This window comes from Notothenia rossii (genome assembly GCF_949606895.1).
Source record: "Notothenia rossii genome assembly, chromosome: 3".
Lineage (NCBI taxonomy): Eukaryota > Metazoa > Chordata > Actinopteri > Perciformes > Nototheniidae > Notothenia > Notothenia rossii.
The window spans coordinates 82,635,504-82,648,035 of record NC_136901.1 but is presented as its reverse complement, the minus strand read 5'-3'; the positions used below and the strand labels follow the sequence as shown (position 1 = coordinate 82,648,035).

Here is a 12,532-nt window from a genome sequence, read left to right as displayed (position 1 = left end):
AGCATGTCATGAGTCATTGTAAATTCACAGTTCTCTTACCACTCTCCCAAATCCAAGACTGCACCAATATTCCCATGCGTTATTTAATGTGTAAGCAAATGGTGTGTTTTTTAAGTTTTAAGTGTGTTATTTTATGATTTTAATGTATTTTAACCTGCACATGTACAGTGTCTTTACGCAACTTCTAATATCGCACTATACATTAAATGTGTTAGTATTTAGTTATGCCAAAATATGTGTACTTATGCTGCCTTTAGTCACCTACAATAAAGCAATGAGTTCCCAGTGTTGAGCAGTGACACACCTGCAGTTCGCATGCTGACCACCAGAGGTCGCTGCTGCTTCGCGCGGAGATAGATCGTCAGTGTCAGAGTTGAAAGGGGAAAGGTTGTCAGCAACATGGCTGCTCCCCTGGATGACATGTTTTCCTTCTGCGTGGACCCCGGCAAAGTCTCTGCCTGCGTGGATGTGAGATTTATAGACAATATCAAGGTAAGGCGGTGCAGAGTTGGTCAGATTAAAATGATTTAGAGAGATCCGGAGTTTGAATCGGCTCTGTGGCTGAGGTGTGGTGGACGCGTGTCGGCTGAGAGGGAGCATCACAGCCCGGCAGAGCAGACCTGCAGGGCTCAGGGAGAACTGAAAGAAAACATGTGGTTTATAAAACCTTTTCTGATCATTAGAGATGTGTATGTGCCTAAAACAATCAGTTATGTGCTGATTTGTACGTTAGGGGTGTCGATTTTAACCAGTAAATGTGAAATCAAAGGGACAACATCAACCGTTTTACACTATTATACTTAATAGGGTGCGATGCAAAGCAAGGAACTGAGTTGCATTGTTGAAGGAGAGTACTCAGTTCCAAATGCTGTGGTCCTGAAATACTACATTACAAGTAAAAGTACAACAATTACTCATTCTGCACAATGGCCCATTTCAGAATGATTTAAGATATCTTATCAGCTAAATGTATACATTTATAAAGTAAAAGGACTGGATCTTTTTACTTTTTTATTTTAAAATGTTTATATTGTCCTGTTTTTATCAATAACAAATACATGTAAGAACATTTCACTATCGTAGTTTGTCAATGTGGAGCCAATTTAAGAGATAAGATAAGTGATATTTTAATATATTAGAAAGTAACTACTAACTATAAGTGTTGTACATGTAGGGAAGTAAATATTAAAGTAGCATTTTAAATAGAAATATTTGTACCACTTACGGTTTTAAAAAAACACTGGTGAAAATGGAACAACAGTCATATTTTGTTGTGTCTCTTTCAGGGCAAGGGTCTCTTCGCCAAAAAGAGTATCAAGAAGGGAGATGCCATCTTTCTGGAGCGGCCACTCGTCTCTGCCCAGTTCCTGTGGAATTCTCAGTACAAATATAGAGGTGAGATCTGGACTGTATTTAAAAACACACAAACAGTTTAGTGAAATGACAACACATTGCTGTACATATTAATTTACATAAATACAAGACATTTGTTTTGGTGCTTAACAAAAAACTAGTATGGACAAGAAAAGATAACAAAACATAAAAGTGGTGTTCATTGTAAAGTTTATCTTCACAATGAACGTATCATAACCATTTGTTTGCCACTTGCTATTTGTTTTGTCTGGAATATCAAAAATCCATTGGAGAAATCTCATTGGGCTTTTTGTCAAGGGAACCCGTGCAATGCTAGCTTCGTGGTTGGCCTACAAAAAGAGGTCATGGACTTTTTAACTGCATCTTGCACCAATAAAGAAGCACTGAAACATTGCATTAATAATGTAGTATATAGATAGTCCATACAGGGATGACAAAACCATGAATGTTTTATCAGACTTGACTAATACTGGTTAACTGGAGGTCATTGATCTAGAATGAATATTTAAAGACCCTAAACTAACCGGGTCTTCAGTAATGTTTGTCTCTCTAGGCTAATCCACTATTCTTTTTTAGCCTGTGAGTACTGCTTACGTGCTCTGGAGAGTGCAGAGGAGAATGCGAGGAGACTCAGCGGCATCCCAGGACTCAGCCTCCCTCACCCTGAGCTCTGCAGGGTGCGACCGGAGAGGCACCAAGCCTGCCCGCAGTGCCAGGTGAGGCCAAACAGGAGACGGGTTGTATTGATTTCATGGACGTTGATGATAAGCCTCAATCTTTTTTTGTGGAAGTTGTCGTTTATTGCTCACTGGAGGAATATGCCCTGAAAAAGTTCAGATCAAGATAAAACTTTTAAGACCTCTGTGGTCATGGAGGAACTTCCTCTGCGTTGATGGTGGGCGACACGACTAGCTGATCGATTTTAAGAGGCCAGTATTGGTACTACGGATCAGTAAGCTACTCTGTCTGCTTCTTTTTGTTTTAACCAAAGGGGAACACTGTTTATGCTTGGTGGTTTCTTGTATTCACAGTATTGCATATCTGTGTAGGCCACATGTAAATAAGTTAAAGGGGACCTATCATGCAAAATGCACTTTTTGATGTCTTTTATACATAAATATGTGTCCCCGGTGTGTCAAGGAACTCAAGCAGCATCAGAAAATAAAACCCTCTCTCTTTTCTTCCGTACCCAAATCTAAAAACGGGGCTACAACAGAGCTGATCCAGATTTGCGTCCGATATGACGTAATATCTGAAATGTAGGCTGGCTTTACACCCACGGCCCTATCAGAAACGTTGCTATCAGAAACAATGCCCGACTGTTTTAGACGTAATATGGTCGGCGCATGTTTACATTAGCATCGCTAACACTCAGAGCTAACCTGTACTGCACAGAGCATGTGTGTGAAGAAGCAGGAAATAAAAAGGAACTCACCTTGTGGTATAACCGGCAAGAGAGAAAGACTTTGAGCTCCATACTGTTTCAGAAATAATCCTTGGTAATCCATGATATGGCGTTTCATCACCGCACTATCTGCTGGTAGCATCTTCCGCATGAGCTCAGCCCCCTTCTTTTCTTTTTTTTTAAAGCTTTATACCGCAAATCAGCACTTTTGAAACATGAAGTGAAATAGAGGGATATGAGGCATGGCTAGAATGGGTGATCTGTTTGGTATTTTGAGCAAAACACTTCATAGACATGATTTTTATATATCTGAGACCTATGCTATTGCCTAAAAGTAGCATGATAGGTCCACTTTAAGTTTAAACTGCCACAGAGCATTTTATTTAATGGCTTTCAGATTAGGGTTCCTGAAGCTAATACTAATTACCTTATTTCTACACCTCATTTTCAAAAGCTAGTTAAAACGTGTTGCATAGCGTTATATGTTAAGTGATTAAAACATTCAAGTGATTAAGATTTAGAAAACAAGAGCAATTCAATCGATAATAAAAAGAAAGGAAATGCAGTCAAAGCACAGAATAAATTAATTTAGGAGAATGCTACTTCATAATAATTATTTATTATATTTTTAAATGTAAGTCTTTTCCTCACTTTATCTGCAGTACCTGCTGTTGCAATAATGTAAAATTCCCCGTTGCGGGAGAAATAAAGAATTTCGGATTTGTTTATAGAAGACATTTAAATATAGGCATGATTATGGAAATGTGTGTGGGCGAATTACCACAGAGTTTTTAAGTTTGTGGAATTTATTTCTGTACCCGTCATTTAAAATGATTGCATTAATGTTGTGTTTGTTTCTGATTGATATTTTTAACCCTGCAGGTGATGTACTGTAGCAGCGAGTGTAGACAAGCTGCAGCAGATCAGTACCACAGGGCTCTGTGTTTGGGTCCCTCTCAGGAAGATCCAGACCATCCCATCAACAAGCTCAAAGATGCATGGAGGTCAGAGTTTGGTTTCATTCTAAACTCTCTCAAGTTAATAATGTATTTCACCTAAAAGGAGATGTGTTTTCTGTTCAGGAGTATGCATTATCCCCCTGAGACCTCCAGCATCATGCTAATAGCCAGAATGGTAGCAATAGTCAAACAGGTGAGTCTCTGATAACGTCTTTTAAACCCTTGGGTATGAATCATTGAGTGTTCAATTTAATCAGGGAGGGTATATTCCTCGTATTAGAATCAGAATACCTTGCTGTAAAAGGACATAACATCCCTATGTCATTTTGATTATTACCAGCCATAATATTTTGTTGCCCTGACAAATACAGATACAGAAAATACTGCTGTGTTGTAACTTCTCAGCTCAACACAACACAGCATTGAGTTTCTAAAGAGACAGATATGTATCTCAGTAGATGGGGGAGACCAAAACAGAGCCAAAAGGAGAGTGAACATGGACTTGTATTCATAATATTGTCATAAACCGGACTGTAAATTAATGCTAATGCTGCCCAGAGTGTATACAGACAACTATTTTCTGACTGTTCCGCATAACAACTTTATAAGTTCTGATTTGTTATTGTAATATTACACATGTGTAAGCAAGATATACTGTAATGCTCAACAACTACTCACAATTAACTACCGTCATTTTTGGACTATAAGGCGCACCTGAATATAAGCCGCAGCAGCTAAATTGAATGATGTGTACATTTATAAGCCGCACTGGACTATAAGCCGCAGGTGTTTTAATGTTAATTACCATATGTAAGGGTTCGTGCACAGAGGGGATTGTCGGGAAAGAGATGGCTGTTTGAGGAAGCTCCCATTTATTAACATTTCAACAAACAAGTTGCATATTTGCATAACGTATTCAAGTGTTACCATTTAGTGCAATAGTAGCTACAGAACATGTACTGTGCTGTGTAAACTGTACTGTATCACATAGCGTTTCAGACACACAAACTTTTCAACTTTCAAACTTAAACGGTGCGCTCCCAACGCACGTACCGGCAGTGATCTACAGCAGCGGTTTTCAACCAGTGGTACGGGGACAAACTGTCTCGCTCTCGTAATGTCTGTCTGTCTTGCTCTCGTTCTGTCTCTCGTACCACTCTCGGTTCCACTTTTACTTTTGCGCGCTACCTGTCTCACTCTTTTCCGGCCTCCAGCTTTTCCTGCTGGAACCCGCCGCTTAAAGGTGGGGGTCCTTGGACCGGCCATAGAGCCCATAGAGTTAAAGGTGGTGGCCGTTAGCTGTAAAAATCCATAGATTAGCCGCACCGTTATATAAGCCGCACGTCGAAAAATGGGAAAAAAGGCACGGCTTATAGTCCGAAAATGACGGTACTTGAATAACTGAGTGATGCAATGTTTTTGCTAAATGTTTACTTGCTTGTTGTACAGGCCAAGGACAAAGCGCAGTGGCAGAAGCTGTTTTCACACTTCTGCAGCCGGACAGGTAATGAGGAAGAGGAGATCGCCCATAAGCTCCTAGGAGAGAAATTCAGAGTAAGTGACCATGAAGTGATTTCTGCTTGAAATATATGAAATTGTTGACGTGCAAAATGTATGAAGTCTGGCAGTTAAAATAATATCATGCTTTATGCTAATCCCAGTTGTTTACGGCTCAATAAGCATAGCGTGACAATGTTGCCCCTCTAGAAAGAAGTTGAACTCCCACTGTGGCCATCTTTGATGTATGTATTCTGTTGCGTAACATTTGTTTTTTATCTAACATTGTTTCTATAGGGGCAGCTGGCCTTGTTACACAGCTTTTTTAAAGGAGCACTATACGATGACTATCTGAGTCGGGTAAGAAAGCACAGTTCAAATGTGACAACTGCAGGTTTTATACCAAAATACAATTATTTAGATAATTTATATAAAAAAGCTAAAATATGTTTATGTCAAATGTCATAGAAAACTAAGAAATCAAATAAAATGTGTACAATTGAGAATATTGCAGAAGTTGATATTGGAAACTGTCAATAAGTAATCAAATATTAAAAGTTCTGTATATTATTTCTGTGTCATAATGCAGCAGCACATTACATCTTGAGCTTGTTGCCCGGGGAAGCTAATTAAAGAGGTTCTGAGCTGACAGTTGTTTCGATTTTGTTTGCTTAGTCCCATTTAATGTTGCTCTACTTATTAAATCCATTTTGTATTATATAAATGTCATCTGACACTTTCCTTGTCATTTTGCCATGTTATTGACTTCATGTTAATGTACTGATCCATCTGGAAAGTGAAGTTAAATCTTTCAAACTCCTACAACTGACCCCGACCTCTACCCTTTAGTAAGAAAGGGGTCAAAGGAAATGATTGGACCTTCAGTATTGATCAGTAAAGATATGATTGTGTTGCAGTGGTTTACCCCCGAGGGTTTCCGCTCTCTGTTCGCTCTTGTGGGAACCAATGGACAAGGAATTGGCACGAGGTAAACAACCATCACTTATGTCCTTCAATTTCTTTCATTCTGGGCTCAATAGTAATTACTTTTCTTTGTGCTCTGTTTTTCTCCATTCAGCTCCTTGAGTCAGTGGGTTCATGCCTGTGATGCAATTCAGCTTCCTGTCCAGCAGAAGGAGCAATTGGACTCTTTTATCGACCAGATGTACAAGGACATTGAGAAAGGTCACAGCTTTATCTCAGTCTTGCAGTATATTTTACAGTTTGTAATTGTGTCTCAATTGAGTGTTTATTATTGTCTGTGTTGTCCCAATGCCATTGCTGTGATTATGTAACATGTGTTCAGACTCAGAGTTCAACAAATGTTCGTCATTTGTCTCTTCGTTTCTGTAGAAACGGGAGACTTTCTAAACTGTGAGGGCTCTGGACTCTTTTTGCTCCAAAGCTCATGTAAGTGCAGATGATATAACTGTTATTTAGTGGCTGTTGCTTGAGTCCAAAGACGCTGTTCCTCTTGTCAAGAGACCTGCTTAACGACTTTATGCCTCCTTGACCCTGCAGGTAACCACAACTGCATACCCAACGCAGAGGCCGCCTTTCCCGACAACAATTTCCTGCTTCAGCTCAGCGCCCTTAGTGACATCAACCCAGGAGAGGTCAGCTGACACGCCTGGGTTCGCAGTGATAAATTCTGGCCCGGAAATATACAAGACAGAACATCCCCTCTCTAGCTTTTGTTTGCTCCCTTGTCAGGCGGCATTAGAAGGCTGAGACTTTGAGGATTGCAGTTGGTTTGTCAAGCTGTCACAAAGATTGAGAAGCCTTGCATCTGCGTGGCACAGTGATGTCAAAGCAGTCGTGCTATTTTCAAAGCAAAGCTCTCCTTTTGAACAGTCCCTAAGACAGGAGCGCATTGTGTACGATGGAAGGCTGCAGCCACTTCCTGCATGAGGCGGAAAAAAGTGTTTTTCTTCTGCCATTTGAAATATACCAGTAGCTTGTATATGGGACTGAACTGTAATCTCAAAAACGTCTGCTGATCTTCTTTATTTTTCTTCAATCCTTAGGAGATCTGCATCAGTTATTTGGACTGCTGTCAGCGGGACCGAAGCCGCCACAGCAGACATAAAACTCTGAGGTACAGTAAGCGTATTTAATCCCTCGGATGATCCACTCGAACGGGGTCATTCTATTACGCTGACAATCTTAATCAATACAAAAAATCTCTTCCAGGCAACAATAGGGAGTTTTGAAGTAGACATGCTTGGGGTATGATGGCAGGTCCTGTGCATGCACTCATCAATCAACATGATATCAATCCATCTTTGAATTATAGCTCAACACTCTGGGCTAGTTTGTTCTTCTAGTCTCTTGAGTGTTTGTCAGCATCCTGTGTTAACTCTAAGCATTGAAAAAGAGCAGTTGCTTGCTCACTTGATGGTTTGAAAAAATCTGTGTACCGCACATCAAACCCACTAATTAAAAGTAATAAACATATGCTCTCTTGCTCCAGAGACTGTATTAAAAGTAATAAACATATGCTCTGGTGTGCAGAAGCAGATTTTCCGAACATGAGTGTGATTCCTTTCATCTATTGTTAGAGGTGCAACAGTGTGACCTGCGCTGCGTTCTCTTCCCAGGGAGAACTACCTGTTTGTCTGCTCGTGTCCAAAGTGCGTCTCCCAGATGGGCGAGCTGGACGTGACATCAGAGGAGGAAGAGGAGGAAGAAGAAGAAGGCGAGGCAGAAGGCGAAATGGAGGGGGATGAGATGGAAGATGAGATGACCGATGTCTGATGAATGACTTGCCAATATTGTTTTCAGCCGCTCCCTTTCCGGCCACCATGAAGCCCTGAGGAATAAAAAAAAGAAACTGTTCAAACCACAATCTGCGTTTCACCACGACTGTCCGATTTGTGTGGGAACATGTGTTATTATCACCACATTGCACTCAGTATTTCTCCATTTTGAGAGGTCGGTCCCAGGAAAATGTAAATCAGTATATGGGCAGGGATAGGTTTATTGTTGTTCTTCACTCTACTGCAACAAACTAGAGGGGTGAAACTATGGCTTTCAGCTATCTGGGTTATGGGTTGAACAGTTTATTGACTGGTAGGTCTTTGTAAATCCAATTTGCATGTAAGCCCGTTGTTAAAACTACATTAATGAAAAGACATTTAGTAAATTTCTGACTAAACCTAGCAATCAAAGGTAGAAAGCTTTAACCACAGAAAGGGCCCTTTTTTAAAACTGCTTTTCTGTTACAAACAACAGTGACCATGTTGAGAATCAATCCAAAACAGTAAAGTTGTTGTGCCAAAACAATAAACAAAACAATAGGCTCAAAGACTCAAAAGCTCCCGAGAGCTGATGGAAGCGGCAGAGGTTTTTAAATAGTGAAGTATTACAGTTCTTATACTTGTGTCTGACCTTCAGGTCCACTAAAGCAAACTCAGAAAACTGTCATCCTTTCTTGTCCCTGACAGCTCTTAAACAAGGCGAGGTGATTAAGAGAAGGTCAATATGTTCTCAGGTGTTCTCCTCCACTTAAGAAGTTTCTTACGTGACTATGCATTACTATATTGGAGAGGCCTTTTATTTATATTCCGTTGTAATTACAGTCTTGTCATCGGGGAGGCATCCAGCCGGTGAAGTTTAGTTTGGTTTTCCTCCATTGATCTATGAGGTTAAGTTTAACCTTACTTAATGTATTGTGGAGACCTTGATTTGGAAATTGCTTTGTCAGTAACTGTTTGGCCTGTATTTCAAACCGCAGTTCCACATGAGTGAAATTGCCTGCCGCCCACACATGAATCAATATTACAACAATGACTGTAATCACAAATCCCAATATTTTCAGTAACTCGACAAAGATTGGAAATATTGAATGACTAATCCTAATTTTCTCAGTTGGCATTAAGTGCAGTGGCACAGGAGAATGTGTAAGTGACAAATATATGATTTCGAATATTATAACGGGAGCATAGCAGTTGTCATTTTTACTACTCTGGCATAAACCATTGAAATTGGATGTCTGTTGAGTCATTTATCTGGTAAACACACCCCCTGCCTTTGCTACAGAAGACTACTGGTAAAATATTTGCTCAGTCTTTGCATATTAAATACAAAGCCTTAATCAAATTGTCTTCCTCAAGGGGTTCGGGTTTAGACTAATCATTGCTTCTTTATGCTTTTACTCTCCAGGCTGCCTTGAGCTTGAGGCATATTTAACATGCCACATGTAGATCTAAATCTCATATTTCATATGATTAATTAATCAGTGGGTTCAATTAGGTATTCTACTACTGATGCCTGCCAGTCAATCATTATTCATACTGACATTAAGTACTGGTCCTCTCAATAAAAGTATATTTGCAATGTTAAGAATATTCCTCCACATTACATTTAGCTGACCCCATTATGTTTTCTGAAGCGGATTCATTTCCTGTAGTGTTATGTTTTTGTGCACGTAAATGGTCTGCAAAGGCTCAAATCTGGGAGTTTCTCTCCTATGGCCTGAAACGCCTCAATTCGACTCCTTTGTTTACTCGTACCATAATGACATCACTACGCAACACTCACACTAATCGCAACAGAGCTGGCCAGCTAACCAATCAGAGCAGACTGGGCTCTGGTTTCAGACAGAGGGTGAAAAGAGGTGCTGCAGGCAGTATGAGAAAATAAGGGCGAGGCACCAAATACAAACCTGAAGATACAAAGTCAGAAGAGCAAGAAACCTGCATCTACATCCGCTTCAAATAACAATCAGTCTATGGCTGACATCTCTCCTTTCACCTCCTCAGTTAACTCCACTCCAATCCCCAGTTGTAGCTGTACTTGCATCTGATGCTAATTCATCCAGGATGCACAAAAGATAAAGCGGAAAACAATAACGCATCATGTCCATGAAAGGATTCGCACCTGGGACCCTGCGTGGCGGGAGGCCGGACCTCTGGACAGATCCTCCAGTGGAAGCTCCCCCACTGTCTGCGCTTTCCCTCAGAAGCCGTGCCAGGATCGCTGCAGGAGCTCTGTAACTTCGGGACGTTGACTTTGGTGTGGCAGCTCGGGTGGGACAAGATTTTGGCCTCTCCATCACGCAGCACGGCCGGTTAAAAGTAGTGAAAGGGCAGAGGTCAAAGGGTCCACCCCGAGAGAAGTGGTCTACATAGAGGCTCATTTGAAGGATGGAGCAGGAAGTGAGGAAAGTGTTTGAGGAAAGGAGAAGGGAAGCTTGGAAGCATTAATTACTATGCAGAGAAAGAGTCCTTTATTCTGTCAAAACAAGTAGGAAACGCTTCATATACATTTCAAAGACTACAATGACCTAAAAGAGGCATGTTACTGTCATGGCCATACTGTATTATGCAGATGGGGGAGGGACAATACTTGACTCTATTCAAAGACATTAAAGAAGCCATATGTTCCCATTACCATACTTTTAATCTTGTATTATTCTTCAAGGCTGGACCACACAATGCTTTTTTCTAATGTGTCTTAAACCCATCAGCATTAGATGCTCTTGCAGTTTCCCTCCAAAAATCTATACAGTTGAATAAAATATGATTTTCCGTCAGGCCCTGTAGAATGGGGAATATCTCAAAGATGATATCTGGCAGAATGTGACCTCCTTACAGCTGACTTCATGGGAAAGCAATATAGGGTTGCAACCAAAATGAATACTAAATATAGACCATTGTATCAACTTTTCTATAGATTGGCGAGTCTATACAATTGCAGTGATTGGTCAAACATACCTCCAACAATCTCCTGAAGCACTGGATGTTGCGTCTTGTATTTTCCAAAAAACAGCCCTAAATCTGTGAAAAAAAGCAAACCTTCACGTAAGAGAAACTAGGAATAGAGAGCAGTTAGTTTTTTATTCTTGCTTGAGTTAATTAAGCATAATTCATTTTCTGACTCACCACTTTGTAGATGAATTGTTTCAGCTATATACACTTATCACAATGTTTGCAACCCCATCTATTAAATCCTATTCAAATCAAATGTCCTTGTTTCCATGCTTTCTTTAATACCTTTTGTACTCTTGCTGTTTTAACAATGTTTTTAAAAAAGTATTCCGTTTTTTACCGAACATATTCTAAATGATTTTGACGCGTGATAGAAATAATTTAGGCAGGTAGTTTTATCTTATCATACTTTACTCTGTCCGTCTTTAACATTTCCAGCAACCTGCTGTTGATTTATCCGCCCGGGTGAAAGTTGAACCGTGTTGTTATGACTGCTTGTGTGAAAGTTGTCGATCTATTTCACATTGCATGCTCCAAGTGGGTAAACTATGAAATTAAAGCTGGTTTTTAGTCCCAAGCAAACTGAAAACAGGCCCCATGTGGAAACAATCTCCAGCCTTAGCTCTGTCCAGATTGGTTACCAAAACGCATACCATTGCTACCTAGGAGGGCCACTCCAGAACCACAGTGATGAACGACTGCTTCATGTGTAATTAGCCGACCTGAAGTAAGGTTATTGCACTTTAGCTCACCCTGCATACAAATAAACAAGAGCGAGGAATACAGTTTGAGAACACGAACATGGCTCCTGAGTGACCCACTGGCTTTGATCAATGTTTGAGATTTCTGCGGTAAACTTCTGCTGAAATCATTTCCTCTGTGAAAATCCAAATGATACAAATTGTCAACAGTACTGAACAGAAACACTGTGGGCTGCCCAATAACATCACATTCATCTTCAGGGAAAAATGTTTAAGACCTCAATGGCGTCATATAAATCTTGCAGTGCGTCCTGAGCCAGTGGGATGGAACATGAAGAATTGAGCTGTGAATCATCCAAACAGAGGCTTTAGCATCACAAATACAACAACAGGGTCTACAGTAACACCAACACCATGTTTGTGACGGAGGACTCAAGAGAAATCTGCTAGTTGTGATACCTGAAGTGTTTTTGTGAACAGTTTCTCTCTTTTGGTTCCTGTGACACAATCAGGTGCTTCTTTGTTGAGAGTGTAGGAGCAAAAAGGAAGAATTTCTGCAAACAGAAAAAACATTATGGATGGTTATAAATTGTCAACTACAATTGTAATCCATACAATGTTTTACACCCTCAGGATGAACTGTTATATATTTTCTGATCAATAATCAGGTCAGAATTAAGAAAAAATTTTATACACTGTACTGCATCATTACCAACATCAAAAGACCAAAAAGAAACAATCAAAATCTGATAAGCAGAAATGTGTTTACCCACTGAAGTACTTTAGAACATGAAAGCGACTGCTTAGCTCAAGCATTTTCCTAGCCTTTTTCTGCAAACACAAGGTGTGCAAATTTGAACAGACAAGGACTCTGTGGCTGCTGTG

The 12,532-nt window shown here is 40.2% G+C and overlaps 1 protein-coding gene across 1 annotated transcript; it reads left to right on the top strand.

The window, feature by feature from the left end:
* The first annotated feature begins 331 nt into the window (after positions 1-331).
* Positions 332-9,226, top strand: smyd5 (SMYD family member 5). Its single transcript, XM_079672752.1, has 13 exons — positions 332-492; positions 1,287-1,395; positions 1,951-2,090; positions 3,662-3,783; positions 3,862-3,931; positions 5,188-5,292; positions 5,533-5,595; positions 6,153-6,223; positions 6,314-6,420; positions 6,589-6,645; positions 6,757-6,851; positions 7,263-7,333; positions 7,836-9,226. The coding sequence occupies exons 1-13, from the start codon at positions 400-402 to the stop codon at positions 7,990-7,992; spliced, it is 1,260 nt and encodes a 419-aa protein (XP_079528878.1). The 5' UTR covers positions 332-399; the 3' UTR covers positions 7,993-9,226.
* Positions 9,227-12,532: the final 3,306 nt, after the last annotated feature.